The sequence below is a fragment of the Periplaneta americana genome, chromosome 3, assembly GCF_040183065.1.
Source record: "Periplaneta americana isolate PAMFEO1 chromosome 3, P.americana_PAMFEO1_priV1, whole genome shotgun sequence".
Lineage (NCBI taxonomy): Eukaryota > Metazoa > Arthropoda > Insecta > Blattodea > Blattidae > Periplaneta > Periplaneta americana.
Window position 1 is genome coordinate 115118062 of NC_091119.1, and position 21021 is coordinate 115139082.

The window sequence follows — 21021 nt, forward strand, 5'->3', positions numbered from 1 at the left end:
GCTTTATGAAGATATTTTAGTTCATTTTTACCATAAGCGTTGTTATCTGATTTCTCAAAAGTCAATGTGGAGGACATTTCATCGAATGTGTCTATGATAGTGTCTGAAAATATTTTTATAGCAGTTTCTATTTCTGAAGTTTTTAAAGTCAGTAGAGTACCTGGGATGATTTGGTTCAAGCGTTTTGTGAAGCCATTCCAATCTGTAACTTTTTCTGTAGAAGGTTGATCTGATATCATATGGAAAGGGGCCTTGAAGGTCAGAAGTACTGGAATATGGTCGGAGTCAAGAGCGTTTAAGCAGATTTGTTGAACCGGGGAATATTTTGTGTTACATAAACAAATATCAAGTACATCTGGATGATGAGTGGTTATCCAGGGAAATCTTGTAGGTGCTTTTGGTCCTGTAATTGAGTAATGAAATTTATTGGAATGTAATAACAAAGTTTCACCTTTCGGAGTATTCAGTCTAGAATTCCATGATTTATGTTTTGCATTGAGATCACCATAGAAAATGAAATGTTTGTGATGTGTGATAAGCAGGGTCAGGTCGTTTTCATTGAGTTGAGCGTATGGCGGGTAATAAACAGATGCTATGAGTATTTCTGTTCCTTCAAGCTGGATGAATACACCAGTGGCTTCAAGATTATGAAAAATCGGTAGAATGGCTGTTCGATATGGTATGGAATTTTTAATGAGTATAGCAGTTCCTCCTCCAGGTCGGTTGTTTCTATCTGTACGGATAACAGTATAGTTGCGTACACGAAATTTTATAGTGGGTTTTAGATGAGTTTCACTAATACATGCGAGGTCAATATCATAATTAAAGAGCAAGGCTTGTAGTTTGTAAGTCTGGTGGATTATTCCATTGGCATTTAAATTTAAGATGTTTAGTCCTCTGTGTTTGGAAAGCATTTAGGGGTCATTTATAGATTGTTGTAAATTGAAAAGATTAATGAAACCTTCAATGAATATTATGACCTTGGATATTGAGTCATTTGCATTTTGGATTTTATGAAGTGTTGTGCGGACAAGCTGAATTGTACGTTGAATGTTCAGTGAGCGTAAGATATTAACAATATCTTTGAAGGAATCTGATATTGATTCAGATGATGTTGATGTAGCACTTTGAGAATTAAATGTTGACTGGAAAGCTTTGGTGTTGCCAGGATTAGCAAGTAGAGGAAAGTCACTGTGTTTCCATGTCGGTGGTGTAGAACGTTCTTCGGAAAGAATTCTCCTGTTCCTCATCTTCTCTTGAAGTTCCGCTTTCTTCTTTAGTTGAATTGGGCACTGGCTGTAGCTGGCAGTATGAGCACCGTCACAATTTGCACATTTAGGGTTATGTACAGGGCCTTTCAGAGGACAATCGGCGAATAAGTGATTATTTCCGCATTTAACACATCGAGTAGGCAAATTACATCGACGTGAAGTGTGACCAAAACCCTGACACTTATGACATTGTGTAATATGCGGACGAGGTCTATATGACTCAATTTTTATGATATGATTGTTAATATCTTGCAATTGGTATATGGTTCGGGAGTGTTCATTATTTGGAAGTGTAATTATCCAGATGGGGATGGGACGTCGTGTCGGTATGCCATCAGTGTCGTAGCAAGGAACAGTAATTTGTCGAATGTGTTCTATTTGGAAATCTAAGAGTTCAAGTTCTGTTTTGAGAGTAGCAGATTCTACAAAAGCTGGAAGTCCTTTCAGTACTACTTGTAGTAATTTAGTTTCCCGAGGTTCGTGAGAATAAAACTGAAGGTTTTCAGTTTGCAAGATATTATATAACTTGTCATAGTCAGCGCGGCAACTAGTTAAATATTTCATTCCTTCAGCAGAGTATGTGATTTTCAGTGGCTGGCTAAGTAGTGACTGCAGTTTTTTATTATTTGCAAAGACATTTCCGGCTGGGATATTCTTCACAATAATTGGCGGCATTCGAGTTGATTTGGGTCTAGGAAAATCTGGGTTGTTGTTATCTTTTTGGTTTCCTACTTGAGGATTATTTTGGTTTTGTGGTGATATGTCGGTGTCCATTTCATGGACAAGAGGATCAAAAACATTTTGTAGTTTGATATCCGGATGAATTAATGTTTCATGAGATAATGTTTGTGTATCGGAAACTGAAGAATTCGGTTTGGCTTTGTCCGTATTTAGTTTCTGTTTCTTAACGACATGATCTCTTACTTTACTTTTACTTGAAGTTGCGTTTTCCGCGGGATTAATTTGTTTGCTAGTTGAATTGGGTACGCGAGTAGGATCACATAATGTAGTCATTGTAGATGTAGGGGTACTACTACTTGTTACAGATGTTGTGGTTGTTGTCGTATTTGAAGTCACTATGTTAAATACACCAGGTTGATTTTCGATTAGACACCAGTCTTCAGTATTTTGAGTCATTTTAACAGGCACCACGCTTGGCTCCGAGAGCCAAGTTAAAGTAATTACTACACAATCACTCGATTATGTTCGCGCACGTAACACAAAATGATGAAGAAATAAAGTTATAACTTAAACAAACACCACACAATGTCGTTAAACTGTTAGATAATAATATTATTCCACTAAATATAACTTGAAAAAACTACGCAACTACGTAAACACAAATCAGGGCGGAGCACTGTTCGATAAGATGCTTCTCCGATCAGCACTCGATGCGAACTCACGAAAAATCTGCCAAGCGTAAACGGTGATGCTACATATAGCCGACAGAAAGCGCTTGATGTTGCGCGACAAATAGCAAGTGTAAATAGGGACGTAAAGCGACGTTTTGATTTGCTGCACGCTTGCTACAGCGACGGTGAAGCAAATATAATAAAAGAACGGTCTTGCTGCAGCGCTTTACGTCTTGCTTAAAAAAAAAAACGCACGGTTCATGCCTTTGCTGCAGCAAAATGAGGGTCGAAAAAAAGTAAGTAGGTCAAATGACTGCAAAATGGTGGACAATTAATATTGGCTTCTATTTCTGCCGTAATAAATTTAACCCTAAAAGAACCAAACATGTTAAATAATTTCGACTTCCATGATAATGACATGGAATTATTATTACTAGACGATTTTGACAATAATAAACGTTGCAAAAGATCAAAACACACATTCCGCCATGATGGATCGTGCAGCAAACTAGTAAAGCGAAGTTTTGATTTGCTGCACGCTTGCTACAGCGCTGCTGCAGCGACGGTGAAGCAAATGTAATAAAAGAACGGTCTTGCTGCAGCGCTTTACTTCTTGCTTTTAAAAAAACGCACCGTCTTCAAGTGTGTTAAGGGCCTTAAAATTGCCTCTTGGTCTTGATTTTAAAACTTCTTGTCGCCGCAAAGTATGAGAAGTTCAACAACCAACGACATTTTCAGAATAAATCTCGGAGTAACTAATCGAGATTAAAATTGTCCTTGTGAAACTCAAAACCACTACCCATGGGTTAAAAGCGGAGAGTAAAACCACAGTCTACTATATACAGTCGCGAAGCTTGAGGTGTTTTTTTGCAAATCTCGTGATAAAGCGCTCCAAGCGGTTAGCAACTAGAAACAATAGACTGTCCATGGTCGACTTTGGACTGTGTCGTATTTCTATCGAGTGCTAGCTCGTTGCGTATTTCACATTGATGCTTGTGAAATGTTCGTTATTGGTTATAATGAAAATATTAATGGCTAAAATATAATAATTGGAATAATAATATGGGACAAGGAGGAGACGTTTGTAGTGCTATAAATTGTAGCAACAGTAAGAGAAAGAGGCCAGAGTTATCCTTTTTCCGATTTCCGGAAGATTCAGAAAGGTTCCTGGGTTTCCACAAGAATGCTGTGCAGAAACAAAACTGTTAATTTGAAGTTCTTTGTGACTGTTAGAATACATTATATCCTTAAATTTCACAATGAAATGTTTCAGTCTAACCGAAAGGACATTAGATACCGGTTAAAGTTCTGTCACTTAGGCTGCTAAATTTCCAGAGAAATAAAGGTTAGGTCTACTTTTGTTTTTCAGAGAATATATTTTTAATTGTAGCTATTAATTTTGTTATTATTTTTATGTGTTATTTTACTAAAGACGTAGAAAAATTAAGTTTGTTTTAATGAAATTTATTGATCACGTTTTATTTTCAATTCTGGTGGGATTATTATTGCTTAGGCCTACTTTTTTCTTCAAAGGATATGTTTTTAATTATAGCTGTTAATTTTGTTGTTATTTTTATTTGTTGCTTTACTAGAGATGTAGAAAAAGTAAGTCTGTTACAATAAAATTTATTGATCACGTTTTATTTCCAATTCTGGTGTGATTATTATTGCTTAAACTCATCCCACTTCGTTAACTACGTAAGCCTACACTACAAGTACCGGTACACGTAAGTTACTCCATTAATTCATATTTCCATTATTATTGTTGTAAAGAGAAATGCAAATTAATATTTATTGGTTTCATAGTTAATTATCGCTATAATCTTGAATGAGTGAAGCTATTATAGGAAATTTCAGTTCGTTTTGCACAAACAAAAATTATATTAACTTATTTCTTGCAGGTATCTTCGAGTTTATGGTGGAATTTAATATACTTCATTAAAATAATAAATTAACTTTAGGCATTTAATATTTCAATAATGGAAGGAAGGTGTTAATTTTTCCAAAAGAACACGACAACGAAAGTGTAACATATTTTGTCGGCTGCTAGGAGAGAGATCTGCGATGATGAGGCGATAGTAGCGATCCTAGTGGTGGGCAACTACCCATGTTTGCATTTTTACTACATATTGAGCTTCGCGACTGTATATAGTAGACTGTGGTAAAAATTACTCACGTTGAGAGATGACCGATATTTCACAAACCGATATTTTGTCACAGGTATTTTTTTGTCACAGATAAACCTGTGACTGATGACGCGAAATATTTGTGACAAAATATCGCTATCGAAATCTTCTCCGTATTCAGTACTCTGTGACTGATATTTCCTCCTCTACGTCGCAGGTTTGCGCGTGCGCATGTTACAATAACAATAATCTGGCGGTAGTTTCTCCATCTTATAAATGATGTAGTTATTACACGATTTAAATAATAACACCATTGGTTACCAGTACTTAATCTTGTGTAAAATTCTGTTTGAACAACTGTTTTGTTTTGTAATTATTTTCCAATTTTTTCCGAATACGTATGTTTCATTAATTTTTATTCTATGACAATATTATAATGTTAATGCACGACTTAAAATAATTTATCCATTATATTATATACTATAAAAAAGATCAATTTTGAAAACGATTAGGATAATCATATAACCTCAATTTCTCCATACCTAACTACATTTAAAAATTATCAACTGCTTCAATATCTATACTAATAATAAATCTGTAGCCGAAATTTTTCTGGTAATTTTCGATTTTCCAAAAATAATTGGTCCTAACATATATAATTAACCACCCTGAAACCGAAAATCGCATTTTTGAAATTTTTGTTTGTATGTCTGTCTGTATGTTTGTTACCTTTTCACGCGATAATGGCTGATCCGATTTATATGAAAATTGGAATATAAATTAAATTCGTTGTAACTTGGATTTTAGGCTATATGGCATTCAAAATACTTTATTTAAAAGGGGGGTTATAAGGGTGCCTGAATTAAATAAATCGAAATATCTCGCTTATTATTGATTTTTGTGAAAAATGTTACATAACAAAAGTTTCTTCAAAAATGATTTCCGATGAGTTTTATTCTTTACAAAATTTTGATAGGACTGATATTTAATGAGATAAATGAGTTTTAAAGTTAAAATAACGCCATCTAAGACGGTGCAATGAATTACTGTAAGAACAAATGACTTCGTCTATAAGGGGCCTTGGACAACAACAATCGAAACAGGGGCCTTGGACATCAACAATCGAAAGCTATTAAATATTGCCTACAGAGAAATATAATTATATTTTCAACCTTTTCAACCATATCAAATGCCCGCCCTACAATCCACTATTATCTTTGCTTTTACAACGAAAAATTTATGATACCTTCGGACAGTCAGAATTGAACATAAACAGGCAATGGTAATTAGTAGGCTGTGGAAATTTAATATTTTGGAGTCCGAAGCTATTCGTAATGTCAACATTGCAGAAGACTATTCTCAAGGCGAAATTACCACCTATTGTACCGATTGGTTCATTGGGCTCTAGGTGTGTAAAATTTAATTTATTTCTTCAATGTAATGAAATAATCTGATATTATCCTTAATATTAATTATGGAAGCTGAAAGTAATAGGTAACTGGCTAAAATGTCAAAATGATGCATGTAGAGAAGTTTGGTAGTAATCTAATAAAAGTGTTTATAATAAAGAAAAATAAAAGATTTAATGTTAAAAAGGCTTTTTATTTTAATAGTGCATGTTTATGAGCTAAGTTGGGAGTTTCTGATGGAAAATTTATATAAATTAAATGCATGTGCATTTAATTCTTATTTTCAGGGGTGTTCGCAAGGGTGGAATTGGCAGGAAGCGAGACTATACACCAGTCCAATGGAATCGTTATTTTAGTGAACGTCGTGATGTTGCTGTAAATGGGAATAAGTTTAGAGTTTACAGTTTGGGTGACACTGGACCACTATTGGTTCTGCTTCATGGTGGTGGCTTTTCTGCTCTCACCTGGTCTCTTTTCGCTGTAAGTTATTTGACAGTTTTTATTCAATAAAATTTAAAGTGAGGTTATGTTAATATAAACTGTAAAAGTGTAGTGAAAACTATTTGCTTGTACAAATAACGGCAATGCATGAATGCATTAATTGATGTTTAGGTTTACATTTTGATGTAAGAACTTATTCTTGTAACATAATCTATATAATGTGACTGTTGTAACGATTGTTACTGATCTGACAAGTTTAAGAGTGCTGAGTATGGAACTAAAGAAAATTTCCCTTTTATCTCTCGAAAACTGTAATGACAGGTAATTTCAGTAGTCATAATATTACACTAATAATAATTCTATAGGCTAATAATAGTGGATAAGAAAGAGAAAAATTACATAACCTATATCAGTAAGGAAAAGGAACTGGCGACTCTTAAAGATGAGACTGAAAATGGGGTGAGAGATTAGGACAGCGAATAAATTAAGCACATAGGACTAAAATTAGAAAATGTATATTTTCTAGATAATCTGGGGTTTCTCATTTATTATTGAGTGCAATAAGTTAGCCTATAGTCTAGTCTACCTATTGAACAAAACATTGGTTCCGGTACATAAAAATATTTTTGGTAATTATTAGACATCGGATTTTTAGGCACTAAAAATTGCAGTTTTAGGCGCCTAAAATAAGCTCAAAATTTGTAAAATTAGGCTCTATTTTAATGAAAATAGGCATTTTAGGCACATCAACGTATCATACTTATTTCTTTCACTGAAATTTTTAGTTATACACTAAAATACGCACAAAAAAGTATGTTTAAACATTAAAAAAGAATACTATATTATATTTATAAACAGAGCTGCACAAATTTAATATATTGAAACTAATGAAATAATGATTATTGATATCAAGATTACTCATTTTAAGTTATTGAAATTCAGTTCCATGCTCAGACTTTATTATAATTATCTGCACAGTACACCACCAGAATTTTTTCTAAATTCTCCACAGTTAACCTTTGCCTTTTGTCACTGAGAATCATTTTGAAAGCAGAAAAACTTCTTTCAACCGAAACTGATGTGAGAGGCGCAAATTTTAAATTAGGTACAATAGAAACATCAATACTTACTGGAACATTTACACTTTCCCCCCGATATCACTCTAGATACTTTTTCCAACAGTGAAAATCCTACATTCTTATTTAATACGTTCTCTCACTTATTTTTAACTTTTTTCCCAGTTTCGCCCAAAGCAGAATGTATGTTCACTTGAGCTTCCTTTACTATTGCTATTTGGCTACAAAGAGATTGTTTTTCACGTTCTAATTGTTCAATGCTTGCAGGTATGAAAGAAAAGTTTGATGTTATGTAGGCAATATCGTTTTTCACTCATGAGTCATTCAGACAATCTTTCACTGCTTTCACACACGCTGCACTATCAGTTTCAGGTAATTTATCAATAACTGTGACCACTTCTTTAAAATACTTAGAATAATACACCACTGACTGAATCCAGGTTCCCCATCGTGTAACAACCGGCTGAGGTGGGAGTGGGATATCTGGAAAGTTCTCTCTGAATATTGAAATCCTGGATGGGGCTTTACAAAAACATTTTTTTGTGTTAGAAATAAACGAATTGACAAGAGGAAATTCATTCCGGATTGTTTCAGAAACCCTGTGAAGGCCATGTGCTAGACAGGTTACATGCGTGAGGTTAGGATAAAATGTTTTAAGAAGTGGAGCTGCAGCAACCATGTATGAGGCAGCATCAGTACAAAACAACAGAACTTTAGAATCGTCTATATTACCTGAGTATAAAGACTGTAGGCCTTTATTCACTTTCGAAAGTTCCTTAACACATACGAGGTGTGGAATCGAAGGTCCATCAGGACTAAGTTTTCCTACTACCATATTTGCTATATACCTATTCATAGGATCTGAGGTTTCATCCACAGAGACCCATATGTAAGAATCACCTATATCCTCCTGAATGGAAGCTAAAGTTTCATTGTATATTCTGTCTAAGTAATTTTTTCTTAGGGTCGACTCAGATGGGATATTTTGTTTGCAGTATTTTTGTAAAAACTGTCTTAAAACCGGGTTTTCAATTGCATTCCAGGGAATGTTAGCAGCAGCAAACGCTCTGATTAAATCAGCATAGAAATTGCTGCTGAGATTGGATGAAGTAGGCTGTGTTAGTAAAGTTTGTTGCAGTTGATTTTTCTGCTGAGCTTTAGCCTTATGTTTCGCTCCTTGCACATGCTGCTTTAGGTGGCACTTCTTTTCTTGCGAAATCTAAAAATGTAAAGTAAATTGAATTAAAATAAAATCCTAATTGTTGTATTGCCGTATTTCTATCACAAAGTTAGTGGGTTCGAACAATCAAAATTTTAATGACCTGCAAATACTTTAACTATCGGAATTTAAAAGGTTAAAGTGTAGTGGTCTTAAAAAGAATTATACCTCAGGATAGCTCAGTCCATGTATAAATATTATAGGCCTACTCATTAGAATTAATAGAATTTATATATTTCAACTATTGTTACATACCTGTTTGCTACAAATCTTGCAGAATATTATTTTTCCATCATAAGTGAATTCTGAATATTCTGTTAGCCATTGCCGGATCAATGTAGATTTTGCACTTACATTTTTTGGCATTATTGCGTTAAACTTCACAGGAAAACGTCCTACCGCTCAAAACTTCTCAACACAAATAAGGTGAGGGAAAGAGAAACTGTTAACGAGCATTCAAATGAACCGTTGTTATTGAGATTCAATTGGACAAAAATACAAAGTTCCACTTATTGTTGCATTTCCTGGTAGTGTTAACACTAGGAGGGCCATTCTTTTAAATATTTTGTAACGGTTTACCCTACTAATTCGCAGTTTTACGACTTTTCATAAATATTTCAAAAACACTCTTTCTCCAAAAATTGTGATTTTTATGACACTCTGAAGGGCAGTACAGCTAATCGGTTTCAGACCGAAAACAGTCATTTTTATAGTATAGTATATCTCTGAATCGGTAGCAGCACATGTTGTGATTGTTGCCTGCTTCAAAACTAAGGTTGGTTCTTTGTCGGCATTTATGCCTCCAAACATGTTAAATTCGGTGAAATCTATTGCGAGTGTCGTGAGATTCAAAACATTTTGTTTCCTTTATCAGTGGTTTCATGGCCGGTGTGAAGCAAACTTTCCACTTTTTAAATGCCTTAAATTTCGCAGTGAATGCATGTATAAATTATAAAAAGTAAGAGTAAAATGCGAAACTTTACAGTGAGTTAGGCATTTTTAGGCGAATATTAACAAATTAGGCTCTAATAACCGTTTTAGGGCATTTTAGGACACTATAAAACTCTTTGAATACCTTTCAATTTCCATGAAACACAAATATTAATAATTATTTTTACTTTTCTCCTAAAGAAACAAAATAGGCATTTGCCCTAGAATCCGATGTCTGGTAATTATGTATTAAGCATGGCCAGGTTATCTTGCTACAATAGAGATTCAGGGCACATACATTATCAAATAAAGGTTAAACATAGGATATTTTAATTAAATTTTCAGCATTTCCTTATGATTGACATATTGCCAAGTCTCTTTACACTCTAAAGCAGGGGTCGTCAGCACAGAGCACGCTGGGGCTAGCTTCTCTTACCCGTGGAAAACGCAGTGCACTATAGTGCTTTCGTAGCTGCTAGTGGGTATGCTCTCTATCTCTCCCTGTTGCACGACGGTGCACACAGGACGGCACCACGTACCCATTGCACATTTCAGTGAGTATTGACGACCACTGCTCTAAAGCAGGGATGTAAAGCATGGACATATTGTACCCTCTGACAAGGGGTCTGAAGACCTTCCTCTTACAGAATCGTATGCAGGCATATGCTTAAAAGAGATTCTACATCTCTGTTACACCTCGTTTAAAGGCTAGAAATGCCTGCACTTGATATGTCTGCTGTAAAGGAAAAGGGGCATTTCTGTAGCATGCGACACTGAAACTTCCAACGTGAATTGTTATAAGTTCTCCAGTGCGGGAATATGTGACAGGTTAGGTTAGTTAGGCTTTTTGTATGCCTTGTGTATATGAATATGTGACAGGTTAGGTTAGTTTAGTTTAGTTTAGTTTAGGCTTTCTGTGTGCCTTGCATACATTAAGTGAAGTTAAATGTGCGTTTCGCATTATATTTTGAAATGTTCTACCTCTTTATTTCACGTATTAAATAGTCACTTGTAGGTTATCTACACGGATCAATTCTTTCCAATTTTTACCTATTTTCTAATATGTTTTCAAGTCGACTGACATCCTATGCGAACTCTTCAAATTCAAAACCACTGGCACCTTCCCTCTGAAAATTAGAAAACCCAGAAAAGGACCTTATTGCGGGAAGATGGCAGCTTGGCCGAGGATTATTATATAATTATCATATTTTTAAATATTCGGCATGTATTGAACGATTTAAAAACAGTACTGAGTTTTAAAACATTCGTCAAAGTTTATTGTAAAGAAAATTCGAAATTAGTTTAAGGTGTAAGGTAAGAGCACTGGTAGTCGACATGTTAAGGAAATGTGTACTCTTTTTTCAATCCTCCAACTGTACCATACTGTAAGAAAGAATTTTAAAAATATATTCTGACCTGCAAATCACTACGTTAACCTACATGTGTGTTATTACATTGTGAATATTTATATTCAAAAATAAATTTAACAAGAACCTCTTGACATGCACCTATAGTTGACACACGAAAATAGAAAGGATTCTAAAGCTGACATGTCTAGAACCTATAGTTGACGCATTTTTTTATACCCTGAAGAAAATTATGTAAGTGGGATTTAGAGGTATTTTGTATATGTATACATAATGAAAGATCTTATATAAGTTATTAAGCTTTAATTGCATTATTACTATTACTTTAAAACAAGTTTTAATTTAATACAAAGATTTTAAAACATCAGTTTAACACAAAGAAAGATCCAGTTATTTCTCCTTCACATTCAGTCGCTTTTTGAACACATATCTTACAGTCTGCTCTGGAGTCTCTACATACCCAATTAATTGATTAAAATATATGCAAGAAATGTCATTTTCATCAGCTTCAAATTCTGCTTTACTTGCGTTAACACTTTTCAAACCCATTACTTTTATTACATATTCTGTTATTTCTTGAACAATACATAGGTAAGTAAGTCTGGATGTCTGTCTCTTTCCACCAACAAATTCACAAACTATGAAATTCCCTTTAAGATTTTCTTGCTCAAACTTTCTATCGTCATCTCATCAGAATCCTCCTCACACCATTCAGAGTCACTAGTATTCATCAATGAACTTGTACTTTCATCTGAGCTTTCTGATTCTGGCATTTCTCTCTCTTTCTTCCGTTGCTACTTCTTTTTCTCCTTTTGAACAATCCTTTTTTCTTCCCTTGCTCTCTTTCATTCGTCCTCTTTTTTTCTAGTTTCTTGTTATTATCTTCCTTTTAAAGTTATTCTAATGCTTATGGTGAGTTAATTTCAGCAGAAATTCTTTCTCTCTTTCTTTTTGGGGCATTTATTTCAACAGAGTGAGGCCAAAATAAATTCCTTTTGAACAGTGAAGGCACAACATCCTTGCTTGTGGATGTTATTTGAGGTGCTTTGTCTTTTGACAGCGAAGAATGTTCTAATAGTTGAACTGGATGTGATATTGTGAGCATAGGTGATCCTGGTAGAACTGGCTGTGTTGTCGTGGGCATAGGTGGTTCTGTTTGAACTAACTGTGTTGTCATGGGCCTAGGTGCTTCTGTTTGAGGTTGTAGCTCTAATACATTCATATCTATTAGTATGTTTTGTTGTAGCTGTAGGATCTTTACCTTCTTCCAGAGAATCCTCTGTGGAGCCTGGGAGGGTCCATTATTTTCCTGGGAAGTTTTCAATTTGTCCATTCCGATTTGTTCATCAAACCAGACTACATGATTCTCCAACAGACGTGCTTTACCTGTTGATTGCTGGGAATATTGTTGAATTCTTTTTAGGAGCCATGTTTTGTCTAAAAAAATGATTCTTCAATATTGTCTCCTAAAGCTGACACATTGGGTACTTTAGGTTGACAGCCCCTGTCAACTATAGGTTCTAAGAGTTGTAGACGAAAAAAATAAAGATATTCATGCACACTGTGGGCAGCATGTTTAAACTAGTTATAAAATGTAATATTAAGTTGAGAACCTAAAGTTGACATAGCTGTCACCCTTAGGGAAAACACAAATTATAAGTACCTATGATGAAAGAGTAATGGAACGGAGAAAAATTCTCTCTGGCGCCGGGATTTGAACCCGGGTTTTCAGCTCTACGTGCTGATGCTTTATCCACTAAGCCACACCGGATACAACCCCGGCGTCGGACAGAATTGTCTCTGATTGAGTTCCAACTCTTGGATTCCCTCTAGTGGCCGCCCTCTGCACTACGTCATAGATGTCTATGAACATAGGACTGAAGTCCACACATGTGCTGAGGTGCACTCGTTATGAGTGACTAGTTGGCCGGGATCCTACGGAATAAGCGCCGTCTTAAATCACTTCGTGATTTACGCATATCATTAGATACAATTGTGGACTCCTTCCATTGTTCTGGTATAACTTATTTTCCCAAATAGCAAGTACAAGCTTATAAATTTTGCTAGATAATGCACTTCCACCCTCTCTTGGAAATTAGTTAAGGCTTATGTGGTTGTAAAAAAGGTTACTTCTTGACCATACATTGGCCGGAACCCTGACTTATTATCACATAATGATTTATAAAGTTTACATGACTACCAACATCATTGATTGTGGCCTTTGTTAATGTGCTACTTTTGCTGGTTTATTGCAGACCTCGGTAACAAGTTATGTAGAATGCCAGGTACTAGCAATAGATTTGCGAGGTCATGGAGACACCATAACCACAAACGAGGAAGATCTGTCTGCAGAGACCATGGCCAGGTATTGTTGAATTATTATATGCATCAGCTGGAACTACATCTTGTAATTTAAAATCAGACATTTCTTGCAAAATAATTGTAATTACTAGTCAGGGTGCGAATTAACGGGGGAGATGGGGGGATTACCCCCCATTTGAAAGTTATCCCCCTCTCATAAATTCATATTAACATCTCTGCCAGGGATAACTTCTATCTCTTCTCACAAAATATAATTGTTGTAGTACAAGTATATGTACTTTATGAAGTATAAAGTAAGCAAAGAAAATAATATTGATGTATTATCATCACTGGTAAGCTGACAACAATCAATAACTTAGGAATTACACATCTTATCTTAAGACTGCTCATGGATATAATTATTATTATAATCAAGATGCAAGACAAGCAACTCAGTGCGACCAAGTGTTTAGCCGTATCAAATGAGGATAGTAATAATTTTATGTATTCTCTATCTAGGATTCTACCCCCCCCCCTCCCCATCATCAGAAATCTTAATTCGCACCCTGATGATAGTAGTAGTAATAACAGTAGTAAGGCCGAGTGCACACAGAATCAGATGCGACGTGACATGGTGCAACGTGACATTTTGCTTTACAACACCTCGCGACAACATAACACCACAGTCTAGTATATACAGTCACGAAGGTCACAATACATAGGGAATATGCATCCATAGATAGTTGCTAACCACTAGGATCGCTACTGTCACCTCATCACAGACATTGTGAAACAGTACCGGCACAGTCTATTGTTCCTAATACCCTCAACAACTCAAGCTTCGTGACTATATATACTAGACTGTGATGACATGATCTGCTCGCGACAACTGATTTGCTGGCTGTGTGGGTTTGGAAAACCTGCCTAGGCTAGAAAATGGCGTCAATGAAAGAGGACTGTATATATGAGAAATTCTATTGCACTTGGTTATTATTTCTTAAGGATGTCTAATGCGCCTAAAAATCTATAGGATTGAAAGAGTCTTAAAATTAAATACTACTGCTGTAGTGCACAGACGTCATTTTCTATGTTTATGACTACTTCACGACTCACAATAAAGAAAAATAATATGTTAAATCAGTAATGAATGATAGTATAGAGCAGAGAAGTAGGCTTACTACAAATTATTATTATCATCAATATTAATATTTACGTGGTGCTTTCATCTCATTTGCAATTTCTCACATATTTTTAGAAACCACATTACTGTCGTGATATTGTTTCAAAGATTTTACAGACCATATATTTCCTGTACTAAAACAACTAATTTATCCGCATCGAGCTCAATTATGAATAATGTGCATTACACAACAATATAGTATTTGTAGATAGTAAAGCATGCAATCATAGCCACTTCTAATGCATGCGCAGTACACTGCAGCTATCAGACAGTCTCCTCGTGACGAACTTCAAGCAGTCATTCGATGTTGTCTCTTTGTGTCTCCTTGTGTCTACTCGCCACTGTCGCACCGCATCTGATTCTGTGTGCACCACATAATAAGAAACCAATGGGAGACAAGTATCATGAGACAAAATGTCATGCCGCGTCTGATTCTGTGTGCACCCGGTCTAACTCTTAATCATATACTACAAAGATAAGAACAGAACTTGCCAAATACAAAGAGAGATTCCAGTGAAGCATACCCTTCCATATAAATTTCGGCATTTTTCCAAATTAAAGCTTAAAACGTCGAAACCTTCGGTTTAACATGTTGCCTTGGATGCTTCAAGTCAAGCTTTCTTGATTGTCACTCACCCAGTGCAAGGGCTCAGATTCCTTGTCTAGAGAAGATAGCGACTCCTTTCCTTCATCATTTCTCTGCAAAGGCTTTTAACATCTTCGGTGACTGCCAGCTGTTGGTCAGCCACTCTGCTGATCGTGCTTATGACATTCCTCCCCCTCATGTGGTAGTTGTAAAGTTATGTCCGTTTTTTATTTTCTCCATAATTCTCTCTTTTTGTTTTTACTTGGTTATTTAACGACACTGTATCAACTACTAGGTTGTTTAGCTTGATGAAATTGGTGATAGCGAGATGGTATGTGGTGAGATCAGTTCCAGGATTCATCATAGATTACCTGACATTCACCTTATGGTTGGGGAAACCTCGAAAAAACCCAACCATATAATCAGTCCAAGTAGGAATCGAATCCACACTCAAGTGTAACTTCGAATCAGTAGCTAACAAGCTACTGCCTGAACTATGCCGGTGAAAAATCCTTAGTGACAATTGTGGCAGACAGAGTCACAGTTGAGGTTTTTCTCGAGATTCTCCCGTTTCCCATATATTTTTTTAGTGATTTATTTTATGATGCTTTATCAACATCTATGGTTATCAAGTATCTGAATGATATGAAGGTGATAATGCCAGGGAAATGAGTCCAGGGTCCAGTACCGAAAGTTACCCAACATTTGCTGTTAAAGGGTTGAGGGAAAATGCCAGAGAAAACGTAAACCAGGTAACTTGTTCCAACCAGAATTTGAACCCATGCCCCTTTCGTTTCATGGTCAGGCATTCAAACTGTTACTCCACAGCAGTGAACTTCTTCATATTAGGCGTCAACATCATGCTATCCAATTTCATTTCATCATCATTCTATTGAACGCTAGCTGGCAATGCAGAAGGGTCTGGTCCAGAGATGAGTGAAAGTACTTGCTCGAAACCTGGTATGCAGCGAATCTTAGTGTAGTGAACTAGTGTGGACTGGGAAAGCTCCTAGCTCGAGGGTAAGTGCAATAGATGTTTTAGGTCGCAATGCTCCCCCTACCCAAAATTCAATTCGAATTCCTCACAGCCCCAAATCCCTTTGCAAAGTCGCGCGATTGCATATCTTTTAATTGTTTCTCCTCTCATTCCCTCTTCTTTCATTGTCATTGCAGACTGTTGTTCACATTTGCTGATATCCTTGCAGATGACTAGAGAGAGACCTAGCTCATTTAAAAGTTGTATAGTTGGCTAATATTGGTTTTAGTCTTTAAGAGATACCCTCGCTTATCAGAATAGTGGAAATTCAGTCACGCAATAGTAAATGAGACAATGTAAGAATTTGAAATTATTTGGAGGAGAATGCTGAGGATAGGTGTTGCATAATATTTAATGCTCATCAGACAAGGTTTGAAACTTGACCGAAAACAGGATGAATGTTAGATGTTAGGTACAATTTTTGACATTTGTAGAAAAAGAAACTGTAACTGTAATGACAATTTCAGTGGTGCTGGTGACATTCTGCCTCCTGTGACTGTGTATCAATGACGAAGAATTTTTCGAGAAGTCTCTCAGAATTGAATGAAACCTGCAACATTGAACATTCAGAGAAAGAATGGATGATTGGACCTATATTATTACGAATATGTAACAAACATATTTGTCTTCCTTCATTGAAAAGCAGAACATAAATTTCCCTATTTTATCGTTAGTTTATGACCATGAGTTGCACTTGGCATCGATAATCCAATCAGTCAATAAATCAATCAATCTTCAAGCGCTATCAGTCTATAAAGGACTCTGGCCTCCTGTACAGAAGTTGTCCACTCATATCTCCTTCAACCTCTTAAGTCCATCCTTGCTAATGTCGAGCGATCTCTTCCTTGGTTTGTCTGATCTCTTTATGCTCATCATGTATCCCGCATACTGCAACCTCTTTTCGACTTGGGATTAAAAGTAGGATAATTTTTTAAGGAGAATAAAGACAGGTCTTGTTGCGATGGTTATTTTGCATTGAAATTGCTATTGAAAAACATAGAGAATTCAACATAGAGACACTTCTATTGATTTTAAACAAGCATTTGATAGAGTCAATCAAAATAAATTATATCAGGTGTTAGCAGGTGATCATATCCCTCAACAGATTTTAATTAACTTTCATAACATTTCAAAACAACTTTGATAACAGTTAGAACTAACAATAGACTTTCAGATTGGCAACAAATTCATAGCGGAGTAAGACAAGGCTGTGCTGTGACCTATTTCCATTACTTTTCATTGTAATATATGAACAGGATCACTAGAGATTGGAAACAGACATGTCATGGTTCAATTTTTATCAGTCGAAATTTACAGATTGATAGTCTACTCTTGGCTGATGATTTAGCCCTAATTGCACATAATGAAGATGAGCTTCAATGTTCAGTGCATAATCTAAATATTATCAGCGCAAAATACGACATGAAAATAAAAGTCATGGCATTTCGAGGAAATACCTGGTTGCATGCAAAATTTGCGTAAACAACGAATTAATAAAAAGAGTAAATGAGTTTACATATCTTGGCTATAATTTAACATTTTTTGGTGAAACAGATATAACTTCTAAAATTTGCTAATACAATAAAACAATGGGAATAATCAACAAAATTATGAAGTTTTCCCTAGTACAGTGGCACGCAAGAATATGTTTGTATAAAACCTTAGCTAGACATGTACTATGTTACGGAAGTGAAGCATGGACAATGAGAAGTACAGAATAACAGCCTGTGAAATGAAATTTATAAGAACGACATTATAATATTATATTCACGGACTACAAAAAATGAGGATATCATGCAAGAACTCCAATTACAACCAGTCTTACAGTTTATAAACAAGTACCAACTGCAGTGGGAAAAACATGTCCAATGAATGAATCGTAATAGAATTCCAAAACCCATGCTTCAATACTATCCCCAGGGGAAAAGATCTTCATTGCTTTCACTGAAACAGCGTATTTACGAATTTCAGCAGTAGATGCAGCACCAACCAGTTCATCTATATGTCTGCTTCAAACTATGAAAAAAACTTTGTTGTACCTACTTTGTGCCAGTGTGACATATTGAAGTGTGTTATGAATAATAATCATCAGAAACTTGTGTCAGAAACTCTCGTGGATAAATTTATGAAACATCTACATAGTAGTGTAGGGAAGTTCCACACAAAAAGTTTTCCGGTTTTCTTGTTTGGAGAAATTCCTTTCTCAGAAAGTACTGAATCTATAAGTTCCTGGGCACTAGCCTAGTTCATTTTTTTTTGGCCTTCTGAAAAGTTTATATATTTTTTTGTATGTCGCCAAAAATGGGTAGGTAGCATATGCACAGATCATGGTCTCCTGCAGTTTTATAAGAACAAAAATAATTAATTAACCTTACAAGTTACATAAAATGTCTTACTAATAGTTAGTGTGCAATTTTAATTTTAAACATGATTTTGATTTTGTCACATAGAGGTTTTTGTAACTGAGCAACTCATTGGCTTTCATATTTTAAGTTATGCATGTCATGTTATGTTTCCTCTTGTTTCAAAATCAAAGAATATAATGAATTAACGAAGCTATTGGAGCCACAAAACAAAGTAATATTTTAATCACATAATATAAACATTCAGCACAGGATATATCCACAAGCGTCTTCAAAGGCCATTAGGCTGCCTAGGGGCAATTTTTTCCTATTCATGTTATATGTTTGACTATTGAATGAGCAGTCAGTATAAGCAGCCATCAGATGTGTTCAAGCAGGCGGTGGTGTAAACATCCAGTCGAAACAGGAAGATCTGGTTAATCTCAAGAACAGAACTTTGTCTCTTTCTGTGTATTCTTGTTTTTTCACTGGTATGAGGGTGTGTATCCAATGCCTTCCCACTTCACTTGAGTGATTAAGGCTCCGCATATTGCGGATAGATGGCAGGACTGTGACCCATTTTCAAGTTGCACACCATTCAGCAGGCCATGCTGTGCATGATGTTTATCTGTCGAAAGTTATGTCGTGTACTAAAGTGAGTGTATATGTAGGTGTTCATGTAGGGAATGAGTGAGGATGATGATGAAGATGAGAAAGGGAAAAAGGGAAATCTGGTACCGGCACATAGCCTACTCCTGTCAAATAGCAGTAAGGGGACCACAGACTTAACATCCCTGTCCGACGGACAAATCACTATCAACAGTGACATAGGCCATGCTTTCTCTTTACTGTGGAGAGATTTGAATCACCAACATATGAGGGCTGTTCAATAATCAGTGATCATTTTTGGTGATATACATTTATTTATCCACCAAATTTTGATGATCTTTCTCAAATAATTCCCATCAGTTTCAGTGCATTATCTCAGCATTCCTCATAGTCTTTAAAGACGTGGTGTAAACCATTTTTGATAGGTCCTTACGAATCGCCTCCACAGCCTTTCCCACTTGATGTGAATACTGAAAAGTGTATCCCATGATAGTGTTTCTTCAACTTTGGAAATAAAAACATCAGAGGTGTCAAGCCCAGACTGTTTATACGTTGACAAACACGTTCTTTATTGTTAGTCTTAGGTACCTTTGATTGAGGTTCTGAGTAATACATCTGTTACCAAGCAGTGTATCTCACTTGAGATATGTGTGTGTATCTCACTTGAGATATGTGTAACAAGAAGAACAACTGTTGCATTTCAAGTCTGATTAGTGAATTACCATATATACGCGAATACTTCAGGCATATTTTTTCATGAGTTTAGCGAAGAAAAACTGGGGTGCGTGCATTATTTGACATAAGGTTGGTACCCCTTCGCCTCAAATACTTTTTTTATTTTCTTTTCTAAAATTAGGGTGCGCGGATTATTTGATGGTGTGGCGTATTCGCATATGTACAGTATATTACTAGTCAGCAATGTATACAATGGAGAGAGAAAGGAACTGGTCATCCTACCCCCTTTACGCTCCAGACTTAGTTGTCTCATGAGTGATGCCTTATTGTTGTCACTTACGATGTTCCAATCAATTTTCGAATTGCTGACTAAACACACACACACACATATTGTTAATTATAATCAGAGACCGGAAGTTTAGGCATTATGAATCATTAAAATAGGGAGGCAAAAAGGCATCATAAATAGCTAAAATAGACAGGAAAAAAGGCATTATAAATAGCTAAAATACGCAATAAAAGGTAATTACAAAAACCTTGCACTAGACCCACAACCTTGCACTTTCCACAAAGGGATTTCGGCAGCAAGAAAAGCTTTACATAAGTCGAATGCAAATTGAGATTTTCGATTCGATGTTGCCATTACTGTTGGAAGCAAAGAAATCTTCTTCCCAGTAGCCTTGGAAAGTGCATTTTTGTGTTTGGTTGTACTGATATGTTGCGATATGAAATATTTAGCTAGCTACAACAACGTTGCAATGAAAACTGAAAGAAAAATAACCGTTAAAAATAATGTTAGACCTGCACTCATTTTTGCCTTGTCAAATAAACACAAACGATAATTAAAATGCTTACAGTTAAACATTTTTGCACGGCAGCATTCATTGTTGCAAAGAGAATATGAACTGACTGAAAGACAATAATATACATTCAGTGAAGTGACTTTCATTGTAGTGGTTATAGAAATAAATTAAAATATACCTGTAGGCAATTTTTAATAATAAATTAATAAATAATAGATAAATAATCAAATAAAGGCAAAAAAAAAAACATTTATTTTGTGAATTAGACATTTAGGCCTATATTTAAAAAGGCAGAAAA

At 35.6% G+C, this 21021-nt stretch overlaps 1 protein-coding gene across 2 annotated transcripts in view; it reads left to right on the forward strand.

Moving 5' to 3' along the window:
* The first annotated feature begins 6012 nt into the window (after positions 1–6012).
* LOC138696402 (protein phosphatase methylesterase 1) overlaps positions 6013–21021 on the forward strand; it is a 49458-nt gene continuing 34449 nt past the window's right edge. Inside the window, exons 1-3 of one of the 2 annotated variants that reach the window (XM_069821316.1) lie at positions 6013–6157; positions 6446–6638; positions 13447–13556. In XM_069821316.1, coding sequence (XP_069677417.1) covers positions 6084–6157; positions 6446–6638; positions 13447–13556 — 377 coding nt within the window. In that variant the 5' untranslated portion in view covers positions 6013–6083. Of the gene's footprint in view, positions 6158–6208; positions 6244–6445; positions 6639–13446; positions 13557–21021 lie in introns of those variants that run through there. The other variant, XM_069821317.1, reaches the window with a different exon arrangement.